Raw genomic sequence first — 14,805 nt, 5'->3', positions numbered from 1 at the left:
TGGGTGTGGGGCAGCAGTGGGTCCCGTATCCCCTCCAGTTCTCAGGGGATCTCCTCCTCGAGCTTTTCTGAATTGTGGGCTACGTGCATACGCAGCCGGCTTCTCCTGCAGGTTACCCATGACGTCCGAGTTGGAGGTGTTAATAGAGGCATGGGTTCCAGCTTGCTCTCATGCTTCCTTGTGCTGGTCCACGTGTAGCTTTTCTGCCCTGGCTGTCTTAGAGTGACTTAGACTCAACATTAGGTCCAGAGTCAATGGCTGCTCCCACAATCGCATAGGATCTGTCTTCTGATTCTGCTTTTCTCAATGAACCACACCCTAAGACATGTCCAGGAGAGACATGGGAACAGTGTAGGGTTCTTATGCCAAAGGCCATTCAGTTTTCATAGGGGGAACATATATAATTTTTCTGTATCAAAACTCATGAATTTTATTCCAAAGAGTTTCTAAGATGCTCCCTTAAAGACTACTTGCTAAAACAATATCATTTTTATTGTTTTCTTTTTAAAAGAAAAATTATATATATATATATATATGTTCACTGTAGAAAACTTGGCAAATCCAGGTAATTACCTGGATACTGAAAACATTTTGCTGAATACCCTTCAAGTTTTCCTTCAGTGCATATATCTATAATGCATTTGTATACATGAACACAATTTATTTTTATAAAAATGGAATCATTTAAATTCTGTTTTATAAAAGAGCCCCCCCCCCAACAGCATATCAGGAATATTTATCTTTAGGTAATTAAATAGTCTCCAAAACAAACAAAATAATAAAGTCTCCAATTCAAGAACATAATTTTAAATTGCTTCACAGTATTCTGTTGCATAGGCATACCATAATTTATTTAACCCCATCTCTTATTGTTACTATCAGACAACTTTAAGTTTTTCTTACTTAAAAAAAAAATCTAGGAAGAACATTTTTTATTAATCCTTTTAAGGAGTTTTACTGAGTAGCTACTCTGTGCCTCATCTCTGTGCAAATCCACATGGCCAGATTTCTGCATGGTTAAGTTTTTCTTGTGTATTGCGAGAAGGAAGGCCTAAACAGGGAGGTTGCATCAATTTAAAATCTGCACAGGCTTCATTTTACAAAACAACTAGGTGGTTCTAAACCTTTCTAGAAGACTTCTTGGCATGCAACATTATCAACTAATCTTTTGGAGTCCTTTTTACATTTTCCTCCCTCTAGAATAAACCTGAACTTATTGATCCATCTTATGAAGTGAAGCTTGGAAAGAATTTTCTCCAGGTTTCCAACTTCCTTTTCTCATCAAAGAGAGAGTTTACCTGTAGACCCTCTGTGGCCCACAGTATGTTGAAATGAGGCAGAATTTCAGTCCCTATCCCAGACCTGCTGAATCAGCGTCTGCATTTCACTGTGATTCTCATACACATTAGAGTTGGAGAAGCACTGATTTAGACTTTGACAGAGCCCACACTTGACCCTGAACAACAGAGGTGAGGAGACCAGACAGGCAGTAACAGCTGTGTCAGGGACAGGATATGTACCCAAGGACCCACTTGGACACTTTTCACTTTACCCAAGCCCTGTCTACACAGGAAGTTGGCCACTAAAGATAGGAGTGCGGAGGAGACAGGAGGACATAGGGACCTCTGCTAGCTGTTCAGCAGGGTGAAAAAGGGTGGAACAGGAAAGGGAGGAAAGCAAGTTCCTGGACTCCAAAACCACAGTTGGTCTAGGTGCTACTTTCCCCCTTATTTAGCACATAGCTTTGTGAGGAGACACCCTTGGCTGACCTCTTTCCTTTTGCATTTTGCCCCGTAGAGTCTGTCACACAGAGTGAAGTAAGTCAGAAAGAGAAAAACAAATACCATATGCTAACACATATATATGGAATCTAAGAAAAAAAAAAGGTCATGAAGAACCTAGGGGTAAGACGGGAATAAAGACACAGACCTACTAGAGAATGGACTTAAGGATATGGGGAGGGGGAAGGGTAAGCTGTGACAAAGTGAGAGAGTGGCATGGACATATATACACTACCAAACGTAAAATAGATAGCTAGTGGGAAGCAGCCGCATAGCACAGGGAGATCAGCTCCGTGCTTTGTGACCACCTAGAGGGGTGGGATAGGGAGGATGGGAGGGAGGGAGACGCAAGAGGGAAGAGATATGGGAACATATGTATATGTATAACGGATTCACTTTGTTATAAAGCAGAAACTAACACACCATTGTAAAGCAATTATACTCCAATAAAGATGTTAAAAAAAAAGAACTTTGATTAAAAAAAAAAAAGTGACCATCCAAAACTTTTCTCCATGAATTAGAAACTTTAAGTTGTTAGGGACTGAATGTGCCTGTTTTCCAACAGTTGCTGGCAGTTCCCTGCTTTTATGGTGTAGCCATGGTGAAACCTGAGTCATCTGAACATGGTGACAGCACCAAGCAGCGGGGAAGGAGCTACAGACAAGCCGGGACGCAGGAGCTGGAGCTCAGCAACTGCTGGGCACCCTGGGCCACTGGTTTTCCTAAGGATAGGAGAGCCACCCTAATTCTAACGTGTTTACACAAACGGCTCCAGGCTTCACAGTGCTAATGAATACCTTCTGTAGCAGAAGTGTTCAGCGATAGCCCACGGTATAAAGCATCTCCCCCCATAGTTGTTTCTCAGAGTCCTAAGGAGCAACACCTAACTTTCGCATGTGCCAGAATTTTCTTCCTCTTCTTTTTTTAAACGGGGAAACCACATTTTCCTGGAGAGGCAAACGATATACTTGAGTTTTTGTTTCAAGGGAAAGAAGTTTTTCTCTTGTGCCTATTCATTCGTATATATTGAACAACTACCAGAAAATACACCCGTGTTTGGCGCGCGTGTGTGTGCGTGTTTGCCGTTTCTCTAAAATTCTGACTCATGGTCTGGAGGACAATGACCGATTTTTTTCCACCTCACAAGGTTGCTATGAATGTCTCCGTACGGGGACAGGCCTGTCCATGCACCCCGGGCACGGGCGGTGGAGCGCCAGCGTAAACCGCCCGAGGAGCCGGGCGGCCGGGTTTGCGGTGCTGCCCGGGGCGCCGAGCAGCGCCATGGCGATGCGGCGGGAGGGGCGGAGCCGCCGCGTCCCGGCTCGATGTAGAGCCCTCGCTCCGCTCGCAGGCGCGCCCAGTGCAAACTGCTAAGCCTGGAGTCGGGGAGATCCGGGAGGAGGTGGAAGGCCACACCCCGCGCTGCCCGCGAATTTCCTCCGGAGCCCGCGGTCGCCGGGCAGACGCCGCCGAGATGCGGGGCCCGCGGCTCGGGGCCGCCGCCCGCCTCTTCTGCGTGTGGAGCGCGGCGCTGGCCGCCGCCCCCGGGTAGGAGCGCGGGGCGGCGGGCGCGGGGCGGCGGGCGCGGGGCGGCGGGCGTGGGGCGGCGATCCCCAGCCGGACCCCGGCCTGGAGATTTGATCATGCATCGCCTCCCCTCGGTTCTTCGCGGGACAGTTGCTTTCTCCACCCGCGAGGTTGTTTTAAGCGTCTCTGGCCGTAACTGCTTTCTAAAGACAGCATTTTATTTTTAGTCCACGTTGCCTCTGCATTTTTCTCAACTTTTTGCTCCCCAATAATGTGCCTTCTTCTTTTAAAGACATATATATGTATATATTTTCTAAACAAGATGCCTCAACTTGGCAATGACAAGGTGTGGCCGAGGTGGCTGAAGTATGGGTTTGGGTGCAGACTTTGTGGGAAGATAACGAGTGAGACACCTAAGTAGTGGAAAGCACTCCCCCGCTTCCCCCCAAAGGTTTTTGCCCTTGAGCCCTAATTCCTAGCTTGGGCAGAGAAAGTGCTGTTTCAGCGATTTTTATGCTCTGCTCTACCTGGAAATGTCACCACTGATAGTTTAATTTCAGATGGTATATTTTAATCAGTGGTGTTGATTAGATGATGTTTTCTTGGGTAGATGCCCAAACATAAAGGTTTCAATAAGAAACAAGTAAAATCCGTGTCTGTGTGTGTATGTGTGTGTGTGTGTGTGTGTGTGTCTTTAAGCCAAGAAAAAAAAATTACGCTGGGATGATGTCTTCTGTAAAGGAGAAGTTTACAGGCTTTTATTGATACTTTGCCAATAACTTCTGCATGTCCCAGTGTAAGCCCTCCTGTGCTATTTGTGGTTTATAAAATGGAAATAATAACATAGGCCGGTCCTCTAACAGTACATGGATGACCGCATTAAAATTGATTTATGGGAATGTATCAATAAAACGTGATGAATATAATTAACACTGCTGTATATTATATATGAAAGTTAAGAAGAGAGTAAATCCTTCAAGTTCTGACCACAAGGAAAAATATGTCTTTTTTCTATTTCTTTAATTTCGTATCTATAGGAGATGATAGATGTCCACTAAACTTAACTGTGATCATCTCATGATGCATGAAAGTCAAATCGATGATATCTCAATAAAACTGGATAAAAAATGGATTTATGGGGATTATTGTTGTTTCAATAGCATTTCAGCGCAGTTGCTAAATGGAGCAGTGAGGCAATATTAATTGGAACATTTGCAACTGGCGGGGTCTATCTCACTCTCTGTGAAATTTGAGGATCTCAAAAGAATGGAGATGTGAGGGTAAGAAGCTTTGTTTTTCCCTTGCTGTTGGGAACTCTTTAGGCCCAGGTTTCTGGTGACAGCCCCTGGGATCATCAGACCAGGAGGAAATGTGACCATTGGGGTGGAGCTTCTGGAACACAGCCCCTCACAGGTCACTGTGAAGGCGGAGCTGGTCAAGATAGCAGGGAACCTTGCCGTCTCTGTCCTGGAAGCAGAAGGAGTCTTTGAAAAAGGTAAGATAACAGCAGAGTCTTACTCATCTGCAGTAATAATTGGAGTATGTTAATAAAGCCACGTGCTATGTAACGTAGTGGAGAAGCCCCCCATTTTCAGTGGCTTACACAATACACTTTTGTTTCTTACTCATGTGGAGTCCAAAATGATGTTCCTGGGATGCTCTTCCAGGTGGAGATTGTGAGGTCCGGGTTCCTTCCCCTTTGTGGCTCTGTCGTCATCAGTACGTGGCTTCCAATCTGCAGGGGAAGAGAGTGGAGTGTCTCCTGTGGGAGGTCTTTACGGGCCAGGCCTGGACGTGGCTCGTATCATTCCTCCCTCCTCTGATGGCCACGTTTAGCTGCACAGGAGGCTGGGCGTGTAGGACAGTGTGTGCCCAGAAGAGGAAATGGGCGTAGTTAACAGTCTGACACAAAACCATATTTATGTATGGTTTATACAAACCAGGTATGACCATATTTATTGGGTGCAGAGGATTTTACTAAGTAGGCCTGTGGGTAGGAAAAGAAGAACTAAAGTTAAAATCTAGTTTTATGGAATATTTTTTAGTTTTTTAAGTAACAGGAAAAAAAAGAAAAATAATGTAAAAGAAGTCGGAGCCATTTGTAAAAGAACCCACATATCTTGTTTTAAATTTGAGTTCTAACCAGGCCCTGGATTAAATTGGGTCAGTGAATGTCTTCTTTTTCAATACTAAGGGCAGAATAATTTGGGGGGTAAATAGTTAACTAGGTAAACTTTCTTTCACATTAAAATGAACATTTAATTTTTTCTAATTGAGAGAGTAATATATACTCAGTGCTAGCAACCTGGCAAATACTGGAAGTAAAGGGAATAAACCAAAATCCTACCTGTAATCCTACCACCCAAGTATAAACACTGTTAACTAGAAGCATGTTTAGATGTTTAGTCAGAGGCCAGAAATTGAGGCATAACTTCCTATAACATGAGTTATCTTTTAAAAGAATCATTTAAGGGCACAAAATGAAGGGTGGATGTGTTTCCACAGTAGCTCATTATATAAATGTTTATCCTTTACCAGCATAGAGAAATTAACACCATCATGAAATGAGATAAAATCAAAGTTTATCTACATCGGAGGTTCTTTCTGCATTGGGAAGTTGACTGACTGGATGGGTAATTTTGGAGTCAGGATGAGGTGATGTGTGCAGCGGCCAGGCCACTTTGTCTTTCATAGGAGTAGTGTCAGGAAAGCGGGAGGCCTTGTTTCCCTGGAGAAGCAATGCAGTTAGCGCTTAAGATCTGAGATTGAGTCTTAGCACTAGCTGTGTGATCTTGGGCAGGTTACTTAAATACTCTGAGCCTCAATTTCCTCATCTATAAAACGGGGATAACGTACTTCCCAGGGCAGTTATAAAGTTAAAATCAGTATCTAGTACCTATTAGGCACTCAATAAACAGTAGCTGTTAATATTGTAAATAGGAATACTATTGAAGAAGAAGATGCAGGAAACATCATTTCCTTTTTACATGGGGGCAGATCTCTTACTTTTATTATTGAACTATTTATTCTGAAAATGAATGAATCTTGGTCTTGTGATAATGGCTAAAGAAAATATTGAAATACTAAGTCACAGCAGACAACACTTAAGGTAGTTCCACATTCATTATTTATTCATTAAGAATTATCATTTTGGCTCTACTAGTGTGACAGTTTTACTACAATGCAAAGGTCCAGAATAACAAGGATGATCTTGATAAATATTTGGGCTTTGCTCGGACATTTGCGTGTGCTTATTCTAGAATTTCTCCTACGTTGTCTTTTAGGCAGTCTCCTTCGTCAGTCTTGTTTCTTTTTTCTACAAATAGTAGGAACACTGAGGTGCTTGTTACTGTGGCTTGGTTTTAAACTTTATTCTTAGATTTTTCCTTTGGGAGGAAAGTTTGTCATGCTTTTGGGTAAGGCTAAAGTGGGTCGGACAACACTATCCTGGGAGCTTAATGGATCTTTGAAAAAGAAAGAGAAGAAAATGCGCTACTTTCAGGGGCTGTTTTGGACGCAGTTGACATATAGTTTCATTGAAAATACCATTGCAACCATTCTCCCTCTTTCAAAGGAGAATGTTAACTTTGTTATCAGGGGCTATGAGTCATTGTTCTCAGAGCAGATGCTTCCTGTAAAGTTAGGACTTAAGGACCAAGACATTTCTCCCTCCCTGTCTTTACATCCTTTGCTTTATCTGATTTCTCCAGGTGTAACAATATGTAGATAAAGGAGGACTTTCTAAATTAGTGGGGTCTGGATCTTCCTAGGATTCATTTTTTCCTTGCCACATAAACACAAGCACATAAATACATTTTAGGTCTGATTATTTCATCATTTTCTTATGATGGACTCCAAGAGGTCCTGCCAAGGAAAGATTGGTTTTAATAAAGCTCTGCCTGCTAGCAGAGCTGGGTAAGGAGGGGGATTGTTTCTGAGTGGCTGTTTCTAGCAGTCCTGCTGTTCTTAGAAATTCCTGGGGCAGGGTGGTGTTTCACCATAACCAGAATGCATTTCTAGCTTAATTTGTGTCAGAAATAGTAATAGCTAAAGCATTTGAATTGCAGCATATACCTTAATAAAGGCAGAAAAGTATGGCTGTCCTCAAGGAAAAGTTCATTTATTTGTTTGGCAGATATGGGAAAAATTTTGTTTACATTTCCACCCTTGAGGCCAGTAGCATGGATTGCATTACAGTTAGTTTATTCATTTTTAAATATATTAATTTTATATTTATTGGGGATCAATTATTTTTATTTATGTATTTTTTGGTGAACAACAGCCCTTGAGAAAAAGTGTTTCTAATACACTTTGAGGAGTTCTCTAAGGGTATATTAATGCGTTTTTTAGTGGTGAGATTCAGATATTGAAGTGTACTTATTGTTACGAATACCACTATCATCATCCTCTATGGTGAATAGAACTAGGTTCCTAATCTTATCTTTTGTTGTACAAAAGCGTTAGTTAAGTAAATATAATGGATAAAATTCAGCAGGTAGCAATTACCAGAGGAGAGAAGATAGAGCATCTATTGGCGTTTGAAATCAAGTCAGTCTGTCTGTCGGTTGGAGAGTGAGTCTGTCCCCTCCTTATTTCTTACCTTCCTGGCTTTTACCTCTTCCTTTACTGTGATGTTGCCCTGGAGTTCCATGCCAAATCAAGAAAAAAAGTGAAGAACATTTGAATTCACAGGTCATACATGAGAACTATCTTCTCATCTTTTTTTTTTTTGAGTTCTTTATTTATTTATTTATTTATTTATGGCTGTGTTGGGTCTTCGTTTCTGTGCGAGGGCTTTCTCCAGTTGCGGCGAGCAGGGGCCACTCCTCATCGCGGTGCGCGGGCCTCCCACCGTCGCGGCCTCTCTTGTTGCGGAGCACAGGCTCCAGACGCGCAGGCTCAGTAATTGTGGCTCATAGGCCCAGTTGCTCCGTGGCATGTGGGATCTTCCCAGACCAGGGCTCGAACCCGTGTCCCCTGCATTGGCAGGCAGATTCTCAACCACTGCGCCACCGGGGAAGCCCTCTTCTCATCTTTTAAAGCGTGTGAAGGAATTGAATTATTTCTGATATCCTGGAAACCATAATTTCTGCTTTATTTCCCGATCTCTTTTTACAATTTGAAATGTTCATTTGGAAACTTTCATTGTTTTTCCTGAATGAAATTTACTTCAAATAATAAAGAATACACCCCTTTCCTCCACTAATGAATTCATTGTCGCTGGTTTCACATATACCTGATGTAAGATAAAAACCTAAGGAACCTCCACACTGTTCTCCATAGTAGCCGCACCAATTTACATTCCCGCCAGCAGTGTCGGAAGGTTCCCTTTTCTCCACACCCTCTCCAGCATTTATTGCTTGTAGGCTTTTTGATAGCACAGGGAACTCTGCTCAATATTCTGTAATAACTTAAGTGGGAAAAGAACTTGAAAAAGAATAGATACCTGTATATGTATAACTGAATCACTTTGCTGTACACCTGAAACTAACACAACATTGTTAATCAACAATACTTCAATATATTTTTTGATGATGGCCATTCTGGCTGGTGTGAGGTGATACCTCATTGTAGTTTTGATTTGCATTTCAATATAATATTAAAAAAAAATAAAATTTCTCCCCCCCCGCCCCAGCAAAAAAAAAAAAAAAAAAAAAAAAAAAGAAAATACCTAAACAGGAAATCTCGACTGCAAACTTGGGTGCAAGGCAGGGCATCTCCTGACCTGGAGGCTCTGCTTATTTATTTATGGTGCCGAGCCTGCTTCCATCTTCCCACTGAAGGGTTCGGGTGAGGTGAACTCTATGTGTATGTCTGTATCCTTTAATAACTTGCCTTTTCTTCTTGCCCTAAAATCTTGGAGAGCTAATGGGGTGTTTACCTTCTATTCTTTAAGAATGAAACATTCTTCTTTGTCTTTTTTTTTTTAAATTTTATTTATTTATTTATTTATTTATTTATGGCTGTGTTGGGTCTTCGTTTCTGTGCGAGGGCTTTCTCTAGTTGCGGCAAGTGGGGGCCACTCTTCATCGCGGTGCGCGGGCCTCTCACTATCGCGGCCTCTCTTGTTGCGGAGCACAGGCTCCAGACGCGCAGGCTCAGTAGTTGTGGCTCACGGGCCTAGTTGCTCCGCAGCATGTGGGATCTTCCCAGACCAGGGCTCGAACCCATGTTCCCTGCATTGGCAGGCAGATTCTCAACCACTGCGCCACCAGGGTAGCCCTCTTCTTTGTCTTTATTGTCTTTTTATCTCTCTCTCATTGACTATGGGGTACTTTATTTTCTATCTTGATTCAGTAAGGATGGGAAGTCAATATTTTATAATTTGAAATATTAGCTGAAGAACTTAAAAAACTCATCCAATTCAGTTTGGATGGCTTTCTGGTGGAAACAAAGCTCCTGAGCAGACGTTTCATGGCTTGTAGATCAAAATCAGTAACCCTGGTTTTCATGAGCGTAGATGAATTAGTATGTTATGTGTGCAGGTCTCCCAGGGAAGGCTTTCACAGGCAGCTGTGCCAGTAGAGCTCATTTTGAACTTTCAGTGACATGAGAATTATTTTTAAAGGGTGTGGGTTCTTCTTTCCCATGTCTTTGGTATTGTGTGTAATATATATTAGTAAGAAGGTGGGACCTGAGGATAAAGGACCAGAGTGTAGTCACGATGAGCGTGGGCTCTGAAGCCAGGCTACCTGATGCCCTTCCATCAGTGGTTGTGTGTCTGTGGGCTGTCACCTTCTCACCAGGCTTCAGTTTTATCATCTGAAGCGCAGTGGTTTCCGCTTTGTATAATTATACGGTTAATGTGAGGGTATAATGAGGTAACGTTTAAAGCACTTAAACACATAGGACTTACTCAAGAAATTGGTACCTACTGTCATTAGAAGATGACGGCAGCAGTTATGTCAGAGGCGATTCTTAGTCACCTGTTGGGATGATCTTGAACTGGGGACTCTGTAAAAGGTACCTCACTAGGAGGGGATGGGAAGCAACGTAACATATTAAATATTGAGTTTCCTTATAGTGCCAGGGACTTTATGCACAATTTTCTTTTAAATTTTTATTTATTTATTTATTTATTTTATGGCTGTGTTGGGTCTTCGTTTCTGTGCGAGGGCTTTTCTCTGGTTGCGGCGAGCGGGGGCCACTCTTCATCCCGGTGCGCGGGCCTCTCACTGTCGCGGCCTCTCTTGTTGGCGGAGCACAGGCTCCAGACGCGCAGGCTCAGTAGTTGTGGCTCACGGGCCCAGTTGCTCCGTGGCATGTGGGATCTTCCCAGACCAGGGCTCGAACCCGTGTCCCCTGCATTGGCAGGTGGATTCTCAACCACTGCGCCACCAGGGAAGCCCTATGCACAATTTTTAACTTCAATAACCCTTGGAGGAAGGCACTATTATCTTTATTTTAGAGGTGAGAAAACTGAGGCTAAGAGAGAATAGTTTTCCTGGGATAACACATTAAATGGTACAGCCTGAATGTGAAGTTGGTTCTGTTGGTACTGACGGTTCTGAAGTTGAAGGTTTTCCACTGCCTGGAAGAGCATGAAATATTTTTTGTTTGCTTTACTTTGGGATACTGATGCAGTGTGGTATCAGTTTTCCTTGAAAATCATTTTCTCGTTTGCTTGTGGTAGTTCAGAGCTGGGTCTCATGAAATCTAATCTGGATCTAAGAGTTGCAAGTTGCAATGCCAGCTCTCCTCCTAATTTAGTTTGGGCTTCGTAGAATTTTGGAGCTGGAGGGGGTCTCAGAGATAAGCCAAATCAATCACCTAGTTTATGGCTGGGGAGAGTGAGGGGTGGTGTCTGGTGACTTGCCCAGGGTGAAACGCCTGTTGGTGGTAGAGCTGGAAACACATCACAGGCACCCACATTTGCAGCCGAATGCTACTTCCATTATACTCTAGGAAACTCTCCGAACATATGGGGAGCTCTGTGTGAGACTTACGATATATTTGCGAATGTTGCTTTATCTGATATGGAAGAAAATAAGGCTAACTAAGGAGTTTAGAAATGCTTACCTGCATTTTTGTGCCAGTTTCTTATTTCAGCTCAAGGTGGAGTTGTTCTTTATGGACTCATGGTTCTGCAAGGGGTGGGAGTGGGGCTAGGCACCTCAGATCTTTTCTAAAACTAAAATCTGTTGCTGTGTTTCTCAAAATGTGAGTCATACTTATTCAAAATGCAGATTCATGGTCACCCTCTCAAGACATGGGTAAGGTCTGGGAATCTAAACTTTATTTTAAGCAGTCATCACAAGTGATTCTCAGCTGCGTTAAAGTGAGAATAACTGCCCTTCAGTTAGAAGGATTCTCATGGATTGTTCCGACCAAGTACTGGAAAACCTGAGGGTGAGAGGCAAGCCTTTGCAAGTCTGTGATGATTCAAGGCAGCTGAAGGTCCCGCCCAGATTTCTGTATTTGCCTTTCAAGTGGCCCCTAGCCCTAAACGTTGGTGTTAATTTAAAGCAGTGGAGAAACAGGTCTTGGGGTTTGATTATCAATCAGTGATGGAGTGAAGTTGAAAGTGAACAGACTGATTCTTTAAACTCCAAGCTAAACATGTACTGCCGCTCTTCTAACGGGGAATGAGTCACTGAGGGCTTGTGGTGGGAGCAGAAATCAGATCCTGTAAGAATCTGGGCGGGGTTGCTGTTTGATCCATTATGTTGTTAAGAAGGATTTACAATGCTGGAACTCCTTGTTTCCCGAATGACGTTTCCCCCTGTTAATTTATTATTTATTGATTATTTGCAGTATGTGACACATGAATGAATGGGGGGGTGGGACAGAAGAGGAAGGAAGGCATTAGAGAAGGTTCAGAGGTTGCAGAAGGATAAGTAGAATATTAAAAGTGCAGAGGCTGGAGAGTTGTTATTTCTTGTTTGTGTCGAAACTTCAGTGTGGTTGGTAAATAGTGCTTCTTTTGTGTGACCCTGTGCCTGGTACTGTTACCTTTTACACCCAGAGCTGTACAGATGTCCATTCATGAGTGTTCCAGCTCTGCTGATGTATTTGGCATTTTGTGGGAACAGTTACTTCACATATGAGAGAAGGGAAGTGTGTGCCAGAGGAAAGAGCCCAGGGCTGGGAGTGGCAGGCATGAGAAGGAGACAGAGCTTCGTGTGTGTGTGTTTTCTGAAAAGATGTTACATTCTGCTTTAGCTGTAAGTGTGGGGAGACACCCAGGTGGAGATGCGCAGCAGATAAGTTTGAAATTGTAAGTAGGGATAGAGTTGAAGGCGTTGTTTTCATAGAGGCAGACAGTATTCGAAGTCTTGGTGGGAAGGCATGGGATGTACAGGAGGCAGCGCCTATGGAAAGAACAAGCCTGATGACAGGAGCTTGGGAGGAGGGAAAGAAGTCAATGAAACGGCTGGACATGAGCAGCCAGAACAGGGATGGATTGGAGATGCTGAGATGTCTCAGAAGCCAAGGGAAGGAAGAAGACCGAGAAGTTAGGTTTTAACAGTATGAAGTGTCCCAGAACGTCAGAGAAGAGGAGGACAGGAAAAAGGGCATTGGAGATCCTCAATTGAATGGTTTTAAGTTGATTGTTGGGAGCCAAGTTTTCAGTAATAAATAGGTGGTGAGGAAATATAATCAGAATGTGTAGACCACTCTTTTTTTTTTTTTTAAATTTTTATTTATTTATTTATTTATTTATTTATTTATTTATTTATTTTTGGCTGTGCTGGGTCTTCGGTTCGTGCGAGGGCTTTCTCTAGTTGCGGCAAGTGGGGGCCACTCTTCATAGCGGTGCGGGGGCCACTCTTCATCGCGGTGCGCGGGCCTCTCACTATCGTGGCCTCTCTTGTTGCGGAGCACAGGCTCCAGACGCACAGGCTCAGCAGCTGTGGCTCACGGGCCCAGCCGCTCCGCGGCATGTGGGATCCTCCCAGACCAGGGCTCGAACCCGTGTCTCCTGCATTAGCAGGCAGATTCTCAACCACTGCGCCACCAGGGAAGCCCCTAGACCACTCTTTTTTTAAAAAAATTACTGCCTCCTAGGTTATCTTTTTTTTTTTTTCTCCCTACACTTATGGCTCTATAGTCTATTCTCAATCCAGTGCCCAGAAAACATAGGCCAGATTTTGTCACTCCCCATCTCAGTATCAGCCAATGGCCTTCCAATGGCCTGTGAACCCTATGCAATCTAGCTCCCTCTGATGTCGTTTCACAGGACTCCCACCTCACTCCCCAGCCTCTCTGGACTTCGTGCAGGTCCTACAACACACCAAGCATGCTCCCATCTCAGGGCCTTTGCATTTACTCATCTGTCTACCTCTAATGCACTCTGCCAGATGTCTTCACGACTCAGCTGCTTCAGGTTTTGATTCAAATATCACCTTTGCAGTAGACCACTCTGTAGACGTTTCACGGTTGAAAGGAGAGACGCAGATTGTCTCTTAAAAAACACAGTAGAGAGGTAAAAGGGTTGATGCAAAGGGGAGGGGTGGATAATTCAGGGTAAGAAAAGAATCAGGATCGAGAGCACGGGTGAGTGGATTATCGTGAAAAAGTACTTTTTCCTTTGATGTAAGAAGAAACAGAAGAGAAAGAAATATTTTGAAGTCTGAACTTGAGATGAATAAAATTGCAATATGATTTTAGAAAACCTTGCTATAGTTTCCTCTAAATTGTGCAGATTTGTCATCTCTTTGTAGGAAGTTGGGATAAACGTTAAAAGTAGTGGCTCACTGGGGAAAGAAACAGAACTGGAGATATTTCCTGGTGCTGCACTAACCTGGGTCCCTGCTGGATTGTGGGCTATTGGGATGCAAGGGCTGACACCCGTACTGGCATCAGGGGAGGGCGCACAGGAGAACGGAGAAGAGAAAGGGGCTGTTCATGGTGGACGTATGCCTCACTTGAAGCTTGAGGGGATGAGGTAGAGGCATTTTATTATCACTGTGGTTGTAAGTGTGAATAAGAAGTGGAGTTGTAACTCATCACATCTTGGTCTGGGCTAAGAGGACCTCATACCAAAGGTACAGTGACAGAACTGGAGGAGTGGAAATTGTGGTGGTCCTCTGTCCCTTCTAGTCTTCACTTCCCTTAGGAGAACCCCACGACCTGACTTTCTTCCCTTGCAAGAGTGAGGGTGAAACTGATCAAAGAAGAATTGGTGGAGGCAGTGGAGTAGGGAGGTGGTGGGCAGGTCTGTGGGTCTTTAGTTCTGAAGAAGTGATGCATGAATTAAAATCTGAAAACCAGAGTGGTAAAGCGCTTGGAAATAAACAGGGAGGGAGGTGTTTTAAGAGCACCTGGTAGCTTCTTTTGGCAGGACAATGTTAGGAGTTTACGTTTCTGAAAACGTAGCTGGCAGAAATGATTTAGCATTATAAATTTAAATTTCACTGAAATACGTGTTAAATGTCCTCAGGAATATAGGTAAGACAGGGCATTTACTATTTCGCGAATTCCAGACATTCATCGGGCACCAAATTGTACGTGGCACAATATTGGTGGCGTAAATGCTTGGTGACCACACAAAGGT

The 14,805-nt window shown here is 43.4% G+C and overlaps 1 protein-coding gene across 2 annotated transcripts in view; it reads left to right on the top strand.

Annotated features, from left to right (window-relative positions):
• The first annotated feature begins 2,998 nt into the window (after nt 1-2,998).
• Nucleotides 2,999-14,805, top strand: part of CD109 (CD109 molecule) — a 130,087-nt gene continuing 118,280 nt past the window's right edge. Inside the window, exons 1-2 of one of the 2 annotated variants that reach the window (XM_057528034.1) lie at nt 2,999-3,329; nt 4,631-4,803. In XM_057528034.1, coding sequence (XP_057384017.1) covers nt 3,256-3,329; nt 4,631-4,803 — 247 coding nt within the window. In that variant the 5' untranslated portion in view covers nt 2,999-3,255. Of the gene's footprint in view, nt 3,330-4,630; nt 4,804-14,805 lie in introns of those variants that run through there. The other variant, XM_007166643.2, reaches the window with a different exon arrangement.

The sequence above is a fragment of the Balaenoptera acutorostrata genome, chromosome 14 (assembly GCF_949987535.1).
Source record: "Balaenoptera acutorostrata chromosome 14, mBalAcu1.1, whole genome shotgun sequence".
Taxonomy (NCBI): domain Eukaryota; kingdom Metazoa; phylum Chordata; class Mammalia; order Artiodactyla; family Balaenopteridae; genus Balaenoptera; species Balaenoptera acutorostrata.
This window is presented reverse-complemented; position numbering and strand designations above follow the sequence as displayed.